Genomic DNA, 17,882 nt, shown 5'->3' with positions numbered 1-17,882 from the left:
TGTGTGTGTTTGACAGCTCAGGAGTGTGTGTAAGTGTGTGTGACAGCTCAGGAGTGTGTGTGTGTGTGTTTGGCAGCGTGGCGGAGTGTGTGTGTGTCGCCTCGGTGGTTGCAGCGCTGCCTGGTCCTGGATCTGCGGCTGACGGAGGTTTCCCCCTCCTCAGTAGCTCCTGAGCTCCAGGGAGGGGCCCCGCGCTGAGCCCTCTGCCCAGGAGAGGCAGCAGGTTCTGGGGCAGAGCGGAGGGCAGCACGTCCCCCCTCTGGGAGAGCAGCCGGGCCTTCTGGGTCAGAATCGACTGCAGAAAACCTCCAGTGAGGGAGGTTCTGGATTTAGGGGGGCTGTCTTTTGTGCTTCCTAATGTCACTGGTGGAGGCTGGGTGGAGGAGGCGGAGGTGGGGGATTCTTTATCTGGAAAAGAGAGGGAGATAAACATAAATACAAAAATAAACTGGCAAGAGAGACAAGACAAAAAAAAACTCTGGGTGGTTCTGTTACCGTCCTGCTGGGCTTATCAGGAGCGTGGTTATCTACCTTTCACAGCCAGACACGCACGCACGCACGCACGCACGCACGCACGCACACACACACACACACACACACAGGTGATGGTGTGTAGAGCATGACAGGAGACGAGCGAGGAAGAGGAGGTGGGGGATAGTACAAAATAATAAAATAAATTCAAATACAGGAAAACCGCTCTGCTGTGCTAAACTGCAACCACTAGCATGTATATACACACACACACACACACACACACACACACACACACACACACACACACACACACACACACACACACACAGACAGACAGACAGGCAGGCAGGCAGGCACACACACACACACACACACACACACACACACACACACACACACACACACACACACAGACAGACAGGCAGGCAGGCAGGCAGGCACACACACACACACACACACACACACACACACACACACACACACACACACACACACACACACACACACACACACACACACACAGACAGACAGACAGGCAGGCAGGCAGGCAGGCACACACACACACACACACACGCACACACACACACACACACACACACACACACACACACACACACACACACACACACACACACACACACACACACAGACAGACAGACAGGCAGGCAGGCAGGCAGGCACACACACACACGCACGCACGCACACACACACACACACACACTGCAGTATCACTGTCTGTATGATGAATATCTATTAACGCATTCATTATTTAAGTAAACCTTTTCCAGTTACAAACACAATTTTAATGTCATTTTTTTTTACTCTCACCAGACTCTTGTTTAAATGTATTTATATGTATTTTTTCCATTAGTTTTATTATTATTATTTTATTTATTACTTGACTTTTTAAAGCTATTTTTCTGGTACACTATAAAATGACGCTTTAAGCTCTTTACATACACGCGTCTCTTTGACCACATTTCTTTTGTCCCTCTTTAAAACCACCTCTCAAGCTTTATCCTGTGCCGTTTTCAGAGTGAGATTTAAAATATAAGTGACAGTAACCCACATTTGGAGCCACAGGTGATCCGGAAAGCGTCCAGCAGACACAGAGAGCGTGACGAGGGAACTCTGAATCATTGATCTAATAACTGAGAGGCTCATTAGTCACAATGGCAGGGGAACAGACTCTGAGGGAGGGGAACATTTACTCCAGATCATTTACTGCAGACCCTCCCGCTGTTAAACCCCTCCAACAATCATAAAGAATAATGTGAGAGAAAGAGCTCTGACTAAAGCTCCGATCCTCCATCAGAGCTGAAGGCGTTCCTCAGATCCATATCTGCAACAACTGGGAGCAAATCAATGAGAGGGGGAGGGAAGTCACACACACACACACACACACACACACACACACACACACACACACACACACACACACACACACACACACACAACTATCGCCTCGTTTGGATAAAATACAACTAGAAAATCAAGAGTACCATTATTTTATTTTGCACTGCAAACTATTTATCTCTGCAAACGTAGCACACAATTGTTAAACTCTGTTTTGCTTTTAGTATTTTTTATTGGTATTATTATAATTCTTTTTGCATTTATTTAATTTTAAATGTTTTTTATTTATTTATTTGTATTTATTTATTTGTTTTAAATATTATTGTTTATTTTTTGGCAGATGTTATTGTCATCCCATCATAGTGTTGTATCCTATAGCTTGTATCTCTCGCCTGCTTTTAGTATTTATTATTGTTATTATAACTTTTTTTAATTTGAACATTCATTTATATATTAGTTTTTTATTTATTGGACATTTCTGTATTATTATTATTATTTTAATTTTCTTTCATTTTTGTCAGATGTTATTGTCATCTCAAATATAATTTTTTAAAATGTACTAATGTATTTTATGTCGTAACCTTAAAATCTCTTCATCTTGTGTTACACAGACCTTATTCCAGGAGAAACACACCAACAGTTAAAGGTGGGGTAGGTACGTTTGAGAAACCAGCTCGAGATCGCTAGAATTTGAAAATACACAACCGGAGAAAATCTGCCACTTCCTTACAGAGCCCCTCCTCCAACACACACGAACGCGCACATGACCAATGAGGGCACGAGATAAGTTTGTGCACCGATGGAAGGCTGACAGGCAGGTAGGCCATCCAGTTATTTTAGCCGGGCCGGCTCAGATGATTGGTCGTACTTTTTACAGTACTACGGCTTCCACAGATGATATTTTTTTATGTATTTATTGTCAAAGCACTTCAGATATTCATTGCTATCGGGATGTTAAGAGCATTCCATGGAATATAACAAAAAGTGTATCTCGAGCCGGTTTCTCAAACTTACCTACCCCACCTTTAAGACTTTAAATAAGTAACGTCTCGCCTGTTTTTGTGTCTTTTTTTGGAGTCGTTGCTGTCTCACAATCATTTGTCCTTAATTGCTCTCCATTCATTATTCACATCTGCATTCACTGCCTCTTGGTTGGGTTGTTGCACTCTTCCCAATTAACTTATTTACATCGAAGCGGGTCATTGTGTGACTTTGAACCGTGGAAACAAAGTCGCGTTATGAGAGGAGACGCATGAAAGCAGAGAGATGGGAGGAATCTGCAGAGTTATAATGACTTTTATGGAGTCATATCCAAACACAAGCTAGTATCAGTGTTGAGCCTGTGTGTGTGTGTGTGTGTGTGTGTGTGTGTGTGTGTGTGTGTGTGTCTGTGTGTCTGTGTGTGTGTGTGTGTGTGTGTGTGTGTGTGTGTGTGTGTCTGTGTGTGTGTGTGTGTGTGTGTCTGTGTGTGTGTGTGTGTGTGTGTGTCTGTGTGTGTGTGTGTGTGTGTGTGTGTGTGTGTGTGTGTGTGTGTGTGTGTGTCTGTGTGTGTGTCTGTGTGTGTGTGTCTGTGTGTGTGTGTGTGTGTGTGTGTGTGTGTGTGTGTGTGTGTGTGTGTGTGTGTGTGTGTGTGTGTGTGTGTGTGTGTGTGTGTGTGTGTGTGGCCTGCTGAACATATTGCATAATTATCTCCTGTCATGTTTCAGTGTCACGAGTTTCCTCCGCTGCTACCTGAGGAAAAGGTTTCAGATGAATAATTAAGCGCAGATGTTGTGAAGTCCATTAAAACATAAACTAATTGTTTACCCCTCTGTCGCAGTTTTAAAGATGAATGATGTGTGTTTAGAGAGGACATGCGTGTTGATGACTCGTGGCATTTTGCAGTTTAGTTTGAAGGAGATTTGTTGTGACATTCAGCGTTTAAATTAATGAGAGAGCTGTCAGACACTCTGAAGCATTAGGAGAGGTGGGAAGTTACTCAGTACATTTCAGTTCAGAGGTACATGGTGTACTTTTACTCCACTACATGTATTTAATACCTTTAGTTACTTCACAGATCTGGATGAATGATGTGAAATATAATCAAGTGTTAAATCAGACTTTAGTTCCACCTGGAGTAAATCCACCAGCTACCCTGCAGTATACAAAGTCATTCAAACTAGCTGCACCTTTACCAGCTTTGAGAACACTTTCATGATCAATCATTATAAAACATATCATATATATTATTCTGAAATGGACCAATCTGCACATTGACTACTTTTACTGTCGCTACTTTCACTATATTTTGATGAGAATACTTTTCTACTTTCACTTGAGGAACATTTTGAATGCAGGACTTTTACTGTAACAGAGTATTCCTACACTCTGGTACTTCTACTTTTACTGAAGTACAAGATCTGAGTACTTCTACTTTTACTCAAGTACAAGATCTGAGTACTTCTACTTTTACTCAAGTACAAGATCTGAGTACTTCTACTTTTACTCAAGTACAAGATCTGAGTACTTCTACTTTTACTCAAGTACAAGATCTGAGTACTTCTACTTTTACTCAAGTACAAGATCTGAGTACTTCTACTTTCACTCAAGTACAAGATCTGAGTACTTCTACTTTTACTCAAGTACAAGATCTGAGTACTTCTACTTTTACTCAAGAACAAGATCTGAGTACTTCTACTTTTACTCAAGTACAAGATCTGAGTACTTCTACTTTTACTCAAGTACATGATCTGTGTACTTCTACTACAAGATCTGAGTACTTCTACTTCTACTCAAGTACAAGATCTGAGTACTTCTACTTTTACTCAAGTACAAGATCTGAGTACTTCTACTTTTACTCAAGTACATGATCTGTGTACTTCTACTACAAGATCTGAGTACTTCTACTTCTACTCAGGTACAAGATCTGAGTACTTCTACTTTTACTCAAGTACAAGATCTGAGTACTTCTACTTTTACTCAAGTACAAGATCTGAGTACTTCTACTTTTACTCAAGTACAAGATCTGAGTACTTCTACTTTCACTCAAGTACAATATCTGAGTACTTCTACTTTTACTCAAGTACAAGATCTGAGTACTTCTACTTTTACTCAAGAACAAGATCTGAGTACTTCTACTTTTACTCAAGTACAAGATCTGAGTACTTCTACTTTTACTCAAGTACATGATCTGTGTACTTCTACTACAAGATCTGAGTACTTCTACTTCTACTCAAGTACAAGATCTGAGTACTTCTACTTTTACTCAAGTACAAGATCTGAGTACTTCTACTTTTACTCAAGTACATGATCTGTGTACTTCTACTACAAGATCTGAGTACTTCTACTTCTACTCAGGTACAAGATCTGAGTACTTCTACTTTTACTCAAGTACAAGATCTGAGTACTTCTACTTTTACTCAAGTACAAGATCTGAGTACTTCTACTTTTACTCAAGTACAATATCTGAGTACTTCTACTTTTACTCAAGTACAAGATCTGAGTACTTCTACTTTTACTCAAGTACAAGATCTGAGTACTTCTACTTTGACTCAAGTACAAGATCTGAGTACTTCTACTTTTACTCAAGTACAAGATCTGAGTACTTCTACTTTTACTCAAGTACAAGATCTGAGTACTTCTACTTTTACTCAAGTACAAGATCTGAGTACTTCTACTTTTACTCAAGTACATGATCTGTGTACTTCTACTACAAGATCGGAGTACTTCTACTTCTACTCAGGTACAAGATCTGAGTACTTCTACTTTTACTCAAGTACAAGATCTGAGTACTTCTGCTTTTACTCAAGTACAAGATCTGAGTACTTCTACTTTTACTCAAGTACAAGATCTGAGTACTTCTACTTTTACTCAAGTACAAGATCTGAGTACTTCTACTTTTACTCAAGTACATGATCTGTGTACTTCTACTACAAGATCTGAGTACTTCTACTTCTACTCAGGTACAAGATCTGAGTACTTCTACTTTTACTCAAGTACAAGATCTGAGTACTTCTACTTTTACTCAAGTACAAGATCTGAGTACTTCTACTTTTACTCAAGTACAATATCTGAGTACTTCTACTTTTACTCAAGTACAAGATCTGAGTACTTCTACTTTTACTCAAGTACAAGATCTGAGTACTTCTACTTTGACTCAAGTACAAGATCTGAGTACTTCTACTTTTACTCAAGTACAAGATCTGAGTACTTCTACTTTTACTCAAGTACAAGATCTGAGTACTTCTACTTTTACTCAAGTACAAGATCTGAGTACTTCTACTTTTACTCAAGTACATGATCTGTGTACTTCTACTACAAGATCGGAGTACTTCTACTTCTACTCAGGTACAAGATCTGAGTACTTCTACTTTTACTCAAGTACAAGATCTGAGTACTTCTGCTTTTACTCAAGTACAAGATCTGAGTACTTCTACTTTTACTCAAGTACAAGATCTGAGTACTTCTACTTTTACTCAAGTACAAGATCTGAGTACTTCTACTTTTACTCAAGTACATGATCTGTGTACTTCTACTACAAGATCGGAGTACTTCTACTTCTACTCAGGTACAAGATCTGAGTACTTCTACTTTTACTCAAGTACAAGATCTGAGTACTTCTGCTTTTACTCAAGTACAAGATCTGAGTACTTCTACTTTTACTCAAGTACAAGATCTGAGTACTTCTACTTTCACTCAAGCACAAGATCTGAGTACTTCTACTTTCACTCAAGCACAAGATCTGAGTACTTCTACTTTTACTCCAGCACATGATCTGAGTACTTCTACTTTCACTCAAGCACAAGACCTGAGTACTTCTACTTTCACTCAAGCACAAGATCTGAGTACTTCTACTTTTACTCAAGTACAAGATCTGTGTACTTCTACTTTTACTCAAGGTTCAAGGTTCAAGGTTCTTTATTGTCAATCTGACATAGCTACAGAGTAATTATGCAGTTGAAAATCTTATGTCACAGGCTTCTCCAACAATGCAACATAATAACATAACATAATAACAATAAGAGCAAGAGCAATACAAAAATAATAATAGTTATAAAAATGAAATAAAGTTATGATGTGGAATAGTGCAGTATGAGTCTATATACAAGTTATTGGAATGATATATATATATTAGGTATTAGATACATACTACTGAGTAGCAGTTGAATGTTTGAAGTTGTTTCAACAGTTCAATTTTTTAACAGTCTCACTGCCCGCGGGAAGAAACTGTCTCCGAATCTTCTTGTCCTTGCCCGGATGCTGCGGTAACGTCTGCCAGACGGCAACAGAAAGAACAGTTTGTGGCTGGGGTGATGGGGGTCTTTGATAATCCGTAGTGATTTCTTCCTGAGCCGCTGGGAGTAAAGGTCCTCCATGGATGGCAGCTCCGTCCTGGTGATGTGCTGTGCAGTTTTCACCACCCTCTGTAAAGCCTTACGATCGAGGTCGGTGCAGCTGCCGTACCAGGCCGTCATGCTGCCAGTGAGGATACTCTCTATCGTGCACCTGTAGAAGTTGCAGAGTATCCTGGAATCCATTTTGAACCTCCTCAGCCTGCGGAGGAAGAAGAGCCGCTGTCGAGCTTTCTTGGTGATGGTGGTGGTGTGAAGAGACCATGTCAGGTCCTCAGTGATGTGGACCCCAAGGAACCTGAAGCTTTTGACTCTCTCCACCGTAGTCCCATTGATGGCGATGGGGGCGTGTCCCTCTCCCTGCTGCTTCCTGTAGTCCACAATCAGCTCCTTTGTTTTGCTGATGTTGAGATGGAGGTTGTTCTCCTGGCACCAAGATGTCAGGTTTTCGACCTCCTCTCTGTATGCCGTCTCGTCATCGTCTGTGATCTGGCCGATGACGGTCGTGTCATCAGCAAACTTCACGATGGTGTTGGAGCTGTGTGTGGCCACGCAGTCGTGGGTGAACAGGGAGTAGAGGAGAGGGCTGAGCACGCAGCCTTGAGGGGCACCGGTGTTAAGAATCAGGGTGGAGGATGTGATGTTTCCCACCCGCACTGCCTGGGGTCTGCCCGTCAGGAAGTTCAGGATCCAGTCGCAGAGGGCGCTGTTGAGCCCGAGGTCTCTGAGCTTGATGGCCAGCTTGGAGGGCACAATGGTGTTGAATGCTGAACTGTAGTCAATGAACAGCATTCTCACATATGTGTTCCTGTTCTTCGGGTCCAGGTGTGAGAGGGCAGTGTGGAGGGTGAGGGCTATGGCGTCGTCTGTGGACCTGTTTGCTCTGTAGGCAAACTGCAGGGGGTCCAGAGATTCAGGGAGGGAGGAGGTGATGAATAATTTGACTAACCGCTCAAAGCACTTCATTATGATGGAGGTGAGTGCTACTGGGCGGTAGTCGTTGGGGCAGGTGATGATTGTCTTTTTGGGGACAGGAATGATGGTGGAGTGTTTAAGACATGTGGGGACTACAGACTGCAGCAGGGACCTGTTGAAGATGTCTGTGAACACCTCTGCCAGCTGAACTGCACACACCCTGAGAACACGGCCAGGGATGCCATCAGGTCCAGGAGCCTTGTGTGGGTTAACCCTTTTAAAGGATTTACACACATCTGCCCTATTTAAAACAAAAGGGCAGTGTAGCTCCTGGTCCCTCTGTACCTCCACAGCCTGGCTGCTCTCAAAGCGTGCAAAAAAACTGTTTAGCTCATCTGGGAGAGATGCGCACGCAGACACTCCCGCAGCACCCCCCGCTGCTCCTTTGTAGTCAGTCATTGTCCTTAGTCCCCGCCCACATATTCCTAGTGTTACAGCCTTTGAAGTCAGATTCCACCTTCTCTTTGTACTGTCTCTTTGCATTTTTTATTGCTCTCCGGAGATCATACCTAGACTTCCTGTACTCCTCCAAATCTCCCGCTGTGTGCGCGAGAGTGCGCGCTTTCAGTTTGCCGCGCACCTCACCGTTTACCCAGGGCTTTTGATTTGGGAATGTCCGTACAGAAACCTTCGGTACCACGTCATCGATGCATTTCCCAATGTAGCAGATGACAGTGTCCGTGTGTGTGTTGATGTTATTGTCCTCAAACACACTCCAATCCGTAGATGCAAAGCAATCCTGCAGTGCTGAATCTGACTCCTCGCTCCATCGTTGTACTGTCCTTGTTATCGGTCTGTCCCTTTTAAGTTTCTGCTTGTAAGCAGGCAACAACAGTAGTGAGATATGGTCTGATTTGCCGAAGGGAGGGCGAGGGAGAGCCTTATATCCATTCCGGAAAGGGGAATAAACATGGTCCAGTATGTTTCCCCCGCGCGTCGGGAAGTTGATGTGTTGGTAATATTTTGGCAAAACCTTCTTCATGTTGGCGGTGTTGAAATCTCCGGCCACAACGAACGCCGCATCTGGCCGTGAAGTCTCGGTTTTATCAATAAACCCAAACAGCTGATCGAGTGCCGTGTTGTTGTCGGCGAGTGGCTGCGGCGGGATATACACTGCTGTTATCACAACAGATGTGAATTCCCTCGGCAGATGGAAGGCCCGACATGAGATCATGAGGTGCTCTAGCTGTGCGGAACAGTCCGATGAAATAATCTTCACATCTGAGCACCAGTTGTTGTTAGTCATTACACACACACCGCCTCCCTTACTTTTCCCCGAGTTTGCAGTCCGGTCCTGACAAAAAATAGAGAATCCGTCAGGGACAATAGCGGAGTCCGGGATAGCGGGGTTGAGCCAAGTCTCAGTGAGAATTAACACGTTACAGTTCTTAATGTCCCGTTGAAAAGCAATCCGGCTTCTGAGTTCATCTAGCTTATTTTCAATGGATTGAACATTAGCCAGAAGAATACTCGGAAGAGGGGGCCGATTCTCACGTTTTCTCAGTCTGACCAGCAACCCGGCCCGGCATCCCCGCTTTGTCTTCTTCTTGCGTCTCTCAGGTAGAACAGCAACAGGTAGCCATGGTGAATCTCCATTGTCTGTCGGAGGGTTAATATTGTCCACGAAGTTTCGCAATTGGAAAAGTTCCTCTCTGCTATATTGTATGGCAGAGTAGGTGCGGTCGGCTAGCATGTTGCGAACCATGTTAAAAGTAAAACGGCAAAAGTAAAAGAAATATGTACAAAATACGAAAATGGGCAAAGTTGGAGAGGAGCACAAAGACAATGCGGCCATCTTCACCGGCGCATCTGACGTAATATCAAGTACAAGATCTTAGTACTTCTCCTTTTACTCAAGTACAAGATCTGAGTACTTCTACTTTTACTCAAGCACAAGATCTGTGTACTTCTACTTTTACTCAAGTACAAGATCTGTGTACTTCTACTTTTACTCAAGTACAAGATCTGTGTACTTTTATAATGAGACACAAACAGTAGAATTCAGGAAACAGTCACTCAAGCTTCTGCAGCAGGATAACAAACTCTTGATCCAAAGTGAATCTTAGATAACAGCACAGAGTTAAGATCTGAAACAACCCTTTGTGTTTCATTTGCAAACAGGAGGTGTGAGTTTGCACATTTCATTCCTCTCTCTCAGAACAGAGCAGCAGATTTCAGTGATCAGCCAATCAGAGCCGAGGCAATAATCACTGAAATTAACCTCCGCTTGTTTTCCAAAACAACCAAAAGTGCTGGTTTTTTGCTGCATTCTCACAGAAATGCAACGTGAGGAGAGATAATAGAGCAGAAAAAAGGCCGTGCACTACAAAAACTTGAATTCTTACCAAGTATATGTGTCTAATATCTAGTCAGAATGTGTCTCTACACCTGATATAAGACACAATAACTTCAGAAGTGACACTGCAGTGAGATATCAGGTCTTGTTTTTAGACAATGCTTCATCTTGTTAAGTCAAAACATCTTATTTTGAGTTGTATCTCAGATGAAACACATACATATTTATTAGAAAATCACCAACTAACATCAGAAAACATAACACTTTGAGCATTTGTGGATTATATTGTAACAAAATGTCCTGATTCTGGTCAAATATAGTTCAAAACTAGCTAATTACAAGATGTGATTTATCTAAATATCCCTTCTTATTCATGAAATCTTACCAAGCACATTTTCACTTGTTCTATTGGCAGATTTTTGTACTTATTTCAAGTGAAAACACCGTGTTTTTATTATGGTTTAACTTGTTTTTGGAGCAGCATTTTTTCCAGTGTACGACACAACTGGGACGAGGAAATAACCGGTGAGAAAATTAAACAGTTTAAATCTAATGAGGCGGGTTGATGAGATACGGATGGAATTAAAAAAAGGACAGAAACATAAACTCACAGTCTGTGGTCAAAGATAACTAGATAACTAAATCTCAGCTAAAAACTCACCTCTTTGCACTGGCTTTTAATACATGAGAGTAACACCTACGTCACTTCCAGGCAAAATGACGGCCCCGCCCACTTTTGGGGGAAACAACGCTGACATTTGAATGGCGATCGAGCCTGAAGCCACAGAGCTCTTCTGTTACGGTCCTTTCTTCTTAGAGGAAATTCAGAAACACTGAACTCTGGATTTGTTTTAATGTTTGAGGAGCAATAAACGACACAGCAGTGGCATGATAAAACTATTATTTTCGCCTCGCTCATGAGAGTAACAGCTGGCGAAAATGACAGCCTCGCCTACTGATATAACGCGATAACTAGTGAGAGGATGTCTGCAAAGAAGGCAGAATAAAAGAGGCTTATCTAAAAAAAGAATGCTCCGTTTAAAATCCTCCTAAAAGTAAATCTGTGTCGACTGCCTTGGAGATAAGATTATCTTTCAATTCAGAAAAGTTGGATATCACAGTGGAAGATTAGCTCTGATGGACTGTGTTCTCAGTTCAAATACAAATGACATCAATTAACATATTTTATCTGCCCTGAAAATCAAGGTTTCTCCTCTGAGAGAGAATCAGAAACCAAAGTATTCATAATGTTTCTTCCTATTTTTTATAACTAGACCTGCCACTTTAACATTCAGATAAGCTCTCACATATGTTATCCATACAAGTTAAGTACATAAAGTTCCCTCTTGGGTGTTCTTTAGTGGAGACAACGTGATAAATGAACCTCCAGAGTGAACTTCCAGTGGAGAAAGCATAATGACTTGATCACCAGATTGCTTTTCCAGTGGAAAAAACACTCGAATTGTAACTCCAGAGTGGAGAAAACGTGATCAATGTATCTCCAGAGTGAAGTTCCAGTGGAGAGAACAAATTCAATTTACAAGAGTGCCGCAGTGGAGACAATACGATGAATTTAGCTTCAGAGTGCTCTTCCAGAGGAGAGAACATGATGACTTTACGAAGTCCCTCCCAGTGGAGTACATGTGAAAAATGAACCTCCACAGTGAGCTTCCAGTTGAGAAAATATAACATAAGAGTGCCCTTAGTGACTCAGTCTGTAGGGACTTGGTCTTGGAACTGAAGGGTTGCCGGTTCACGTCCCGATCGGACCAACAACAACAAAAACATGATGTGAGCTGGTAGCTGGAGAGGTGCCAGTTCACCTCCAAGGCCACTGCCGAGGTGCCCTTGAGCAAGGCACCTAACCTCAAAACTGCTCCCTTGGCGCAGGGTACCTGGCAGCCTCTCTGCTCTGCCACCTCTCCTATCTGCATGTGGTTGTGTGTGTGCATGTGATCCTCTGTGTGTGTGCATGTGATCCTCTGTGTGTGTGCATGTGATCCTCTGTGTGTGTACATGTGATCCTCTGTGTGTGCATGTGATCCTCTGTGTGTGTGCATGTGATCCTCTGTGTGTGTGCATGTGATCCTCTGTGTGTGTGCATGTGATCGTGTGTGTACATGTGATCCTATGTGTGTGTGCATGTGATCCTCTGTGTGTGTACATGTGATCGTGTGTGTACATGTGATCCTCTGTGTGTGTGCATGTGATCGTGTGTGTACATGTGATCCTCTGTGTGTGTGCATGTGATCGTGTGTGTACATGTGATCCTATGTGTGTGTGCATGTGATCCTATGTGTGTGTGCATGTGATCCTCTGTGTGTGTGCATGTGATCCTCTGTGTGTGTGCATGTGATCCTCTGTGTGTGTGCATGTGATCCTCTGTGTGTGTGCATGTGATCCTCTGTGTGTGTGCATGTGATCCTCTGTGTGTGTACATGTGATCCTCTGTGTGTGTGCATGTGATCCTCTGTGTGTGTGCATGTATATCCTCTGTGTGTGTGCATGTATATCCTCTGTGTGTGTGCATGTGATCCTCTGTGTGTGTGCATGTGATCCTCTGTGTGTGTGCATGTATATCCTCTGTGTGTGTGCATGTATATCCTCTGTGTGTGTGCATGTATATCCTCTGTGTGTGTGCATGTGATCCTCTGTGTGTGTGCATGTATATCCTCTGTGTGTGTGCATGTGATCCTCTGTGTGTGTGCATGTGATCCTCTGTGTGTGTGCATGTATATCCTCTGTGTGTGTGCATGTGATCCTCTGTGTGTGTGCATGTGATCCTCTGTGTGTGTGCATGTGATCCTCTGTGTGTGTGCATGTGATCCTCTGTGTGTGTGCATGTGATCCTCTGTGTGTGTGCATGTGATCCTCTGTGTGTGTGCATGTATATCCTGTGTGTGTGCATGTATATCCTCTGTGTGTGTGCATGTGATCCTCTGTGTGTGTGCATGTGATCCTCTGTGTGTGTGCATGTGATCCTCTGTGTGTGTGCATGTGATCCTCTGTGTGTGTGCATGTGATCCTCTGTGTGTGTGCATGTGATCCTCTGTGTGTGTAATGTGACAGAGTGGGGACATTTTTTTCCCTGTAAGGGATTAATAAAGTGTGTCTTCTTCTTCTTCTTCCAGTGGAGAACACCTGATCACTCTACCTACGAAGTCCCTCCCAGTGGAGAAAATGTTAAAAATATACCTTAAAAGTGCCATTACAAGTGAAAACATGCTGACTTTACCTACGGAGTGCCTTTTCAGAGAAAACGTGATACATGTACCATCAGATTGGAAAAACAGCTAGAATTGTAACTCCGATGGCCCTTAGTGGAGCAAGTGTTATACATATACCTTAAGAGTGACCTTCCAGTGGAGAAAACATGATGACTGGACCACCATATTTCTATTCCAGTGGGAAAACATGATGACTGGACCACCATATTTCTATTCCAGTGGGAAAACATGATGACTGGATCACCATATTTCTATTCCAGTGGAGAAAACATGATGACTGGACCACCATATTTCTATTCCAGTGGAGAAAACATGATGACTTTACGTACTAAGTGCCCTTCCAGAGGAGTAAATGTGAAAAATGAACTTCCAGAAAGCCACAGTGGAGAGGTCGTGATAAATGTACCACCGGATTGTTTTTCCAGTGGAGAAAACGTGAGACATTTACCTCCTCCTCCTCCTAGTAGATACAATCTGCTTCATCTTGCAGCTACTAGAGGAAGTTATTGCAGGAACTTGATGAACTAACGATTGATAAACGTGAATGGTTCATATGGCCCAAAGGCTTCTGCACGTGCACAGTGAAAGGTGAGTGTACGATCAAAAGGAGACGATGTGACTCAGTTTGGACAGACCTTGATGTTTACACTTTCAAAGCGTATGGACCAAGTTGTGCAGAGACTCCCTGCTGTGCAAACCATACCTCTGAGACCCCCCCCCCCCCCCCCAGACCACAAAGAGGGATGAAAGAGACCACATGCTGTTCACTATAACCTCACAATAATCAGGACTATTTCAGGACATCAGGAGAGACATGTATTGATTCTGAGAGTCACCAAAAAGCCCAATCTGTGGTGACAACAACAACAACAATATTTTGGTACATTTCCTCCTTCAGGACGAGGGTGGTCTTCCTAGTTTTTTTAACGTTGATGTCTTCAATGTATATTTAAGATCATTTTTCAATTCCACCATCAGCAGATTGAAGACATTTGGATATTAGGCAACATTGCTGGATCTGTCTGGTTTTCAAATCGATAGATAGATAGATAGAAAACCTTTATTGTCATTATATAAAAATATACAGTGCGATGTTGTAGTGCAATTGTAGATTTTTGTATACAATTTGGGGAAGTTTGCCAGAGATAACTAATACGTTTAGTTTCATTTAACAGAAGGGTTGTATTCTCAAAAGATGTTGACACAAATAACCAAAATGGCAGAAGTAATTTGTGCAATTCCGGTTTTAAAATGACAAAAACAAGAAATATGGAACCATGAAGGTCTAAGAAGATTTGTACAGTCTGTACTTCACAAAAGTTGAGTTATATTTCCAGTCGAGACTGCAGTTTACTCCACAGAATATAAAATACTCCTGCAGTAATATTAAAACAGGCGCAGTGCAGTTTATAACAGATATCTGACAGCAGCCATGAGGGGAAGTCTGACAGGACTGCAACTCTCAAAATCCAAAACATCTAAGAAGTAAAATGGAGTTTTAAAATTTTAAAATTATTACTGCAGGAGCATTTCATCTTGACTGGAAATATAACTGAACTTTTGTGCAGAACAGACTGTCCAAATCTTCTCAGACAGTCATGTCTATCTATCTATCTATCTATCTGTCTGTCTATCTATCCATCCATCCATCCATCCATCTATCATCCATCCATCCATCCATCCATCCATCTCTCTCTCTCTCTCTCTCTCTCTCTATCCATCCATCCATCCATCCATCCATCCATCCATCCATCCATCCGATCCAACGATAACACCTTGTTGTTTGTGTCCGTCTTTTACTCGTTTTTGGAGCAGCATATTTCTCAGTGTTCACTTAATACATTTGAACATTTAGCTTATTGTATTTATTTATTTATGTATATTGGTGACACCATCTGCTTTACTTGCACATTTGTCTTGCAACATTTACGCTATTTTATTCATTTTTTAAGTGTCTCTTAGTTTGAACTGTTATATTTATTATGTTGCATCGTTGGAGGAGCCCGGGACTCCATTTTCTCATTGCAATAACTACACTTCCTACGGAGCAAGTGACAATAAAGCCTTTTGAATCTTTGAAATGCAGAAGCAGCGACAGCGTAATGGAGCTATTAGCAACGTTTTCTGTGTGAATGCTTCTCACAAATGAACAGGAGGGAAACAACAGCGAGTGTGTGTGTGTGTGTTTATTGGTGTCGTGCTCCAGTGTGATGTGAGCAGAGAGAGAGAGAGAGAGAGAGAGAGAGAGAGAGAGAGAGAGAGAGAGAGATGGAGCCAGAATGCAACAGTCCTCCTTTCTTTCCCACTCCAACACATTCAAGAGAACGGCTGTAAAGCAAAGTCAGAGAGAGGTTGAAAAGAGCGAGCCTTACAACAATGAACCCTGGCTCCGTCTGGGGTGTGTGTGTGTGAGTGTGTGAGTGTGTGAGTGTGTGTTTTTCTAAGCCGTGCGCTGACACACAGAGAGGAAGAGCATCTTTTTGTTTTCTTTGTGACTTTGTTGAATTTGTATTCTAGCAGTCAGAGGCTGTTTGAGGAGCTTTATCAGACTGTATCTGGAAAACATTCCCCGTCTACCAGGTCCATTCCCCATGGAGACTCACTGTGATAACCACACACACACACACACACACACACACACACACACACACACACACACACACACACACACACACACACACACACACACAGCTGTCTTCACTGACAGTTTTTGGCTGCTTTAACGAGAACGCACGTTAAAAACAGGCTGTCAGGTTATCCTTTCAAATGCAGGACTTACACGTTTTCTCTGAGCACATCTTATCTGCCAGCTAAATTAAATTAAATTAAATGTTATTCTAGTTTATTAACTCTCAGAAAGCACGCGGTGAAACGATACGGCACTGCATCGTTATTTGAATGTCCCCACAGATGGCACGTTTTCTCCACTCAAAGGGAACAAGATGAATACATGTAGCCCGTTTTCTCCACTCTGGAAGTACTTTTATCACATTTTCTCCACTGGACAGGCACCTCACAGGTAAATCACATTTTCTCCGCTAAAGGGCACCCAAGAGGGCGTTATATAGACTCACTCTCTGGAGGAATATTTATCCAAGTTCCTTTGCTGGAAAGAGCTTAATATCTCATGTTTTCTCCACAACAAGGGCACTCAAAAGGTCTCAGATCTCTGAGGTAAGAACTACTGCAGGTGAGCAACCAACTTGCTCCACAGCAACTTGACCATCAGCGTTAATTATTAACGTCTCGCTGCTGATTGGCTGAGCCAGACTCTCGCTGCTGCAGGTGAAGTGCAGCCTCACTGATCTCAGATCTGTCTGCTCTCTAATCCGGGCGCTGGGAAAACACACTGCGCTGCATTAATGATTTCCTGTGTGAGAACTGACGAGTGCAACACACACACACACACACACACACACACACACACACACACACACACACACACACACACACACACACACACACACACACACACACACACACACACACACACACACACATCGATGTTATCTAAGAATTAACGCTTGAACTGAGTCTGAGGTCAGCGAGTGGAATGACCTGAAACTGAAAGCACTGCCAATATCGAACCGACCAATCACGTGTGACCTCTGAGCGCACACACACACACACACACACACACACACACACACACACACACACACACACACACACTCATTATGTAAACAGGCTTGTTAGCATCCATATCATTTACACTTTCAGCTACATTAGCACACTCAGCCTCATTAAAATCAAACACGGTTTTGATGTACGACTTTTCAGATTTGCCACAACAAGCACGCAGAGACACGATCAAATGAGTGTCTTGATTAACGACGGCTAATTCTCACTGAGTTTAAGGATTAAATGACAACATATCTGAACGGCGGATGCACACGAGGGGAGGCCACACAGTCAGGAGAGGTAATTAAAGTGCTTTGATTGGAGAAGCAGTGAACAGTAACAACCCATTTATTTTATTTTTGAAAAAGGTTAAAAGGACTTTTTCTTTGCCTGTGATTTAATCTTTAACAGCTATAAGGTATTTTCTGTCAGAACTGATGTCCAAAACATTTACATTTACTACAGATTTGACTTACATTTTGCATTAAATGAACATAAAACCACAAAACCCAATCACATGCACGCTTCAATCCATCCACAACAATCCCAAAATGACAGAAATGACGATGATGTAACGCAGCGTCCACACGGCGGCGTGCGTTG

General features: G+C 42.4%; 1 protein-coding gene across 2 annotated transcripts in view; it reads right to left on the bottom strand.

The window, feature by feature from the left end:
* Positions 1–17,882, bottom strand: part of LOC117468666 (seizure 6-like protein) — a 70,509-nt gene that overhangs the window by 33,732 nt on the left and 18,895 nt on the right. For both annotated transcript variants that reach the window (XM_034112892.1, XM_034112893.1), the window contains exon 2: positions 1–408. This exon is cut by the window's left edge and continues 81 nt beyond it. In XM_034112892.1, coding sequence (XP_033968783.1) covers positions 1–408 — 408 coding nt within the window. The remainder of the gene's footprint in view (positions 409–17,882) is intronic.

Source organism: Trematomus bernacchii, unplaced genomic scaffold, assembly GCF_902827165.1.
Source record: "Trematomus bernacchii unplaced genomic scaffold, fTreBer1.1, whole genome shotgun sequence".
In the NCBI taxonomy this organism is placed as follows: Eukaryota; Metazoa; Chordata; class Actinopteri; order Perciformes; family Nototheniidae; genus Trematomus; species Trematomus bernacchii.
Note: the sequence above shows the minus strand (reverse complement) of the source record. Positions and strands in the feature narration are given on the sequence as shown.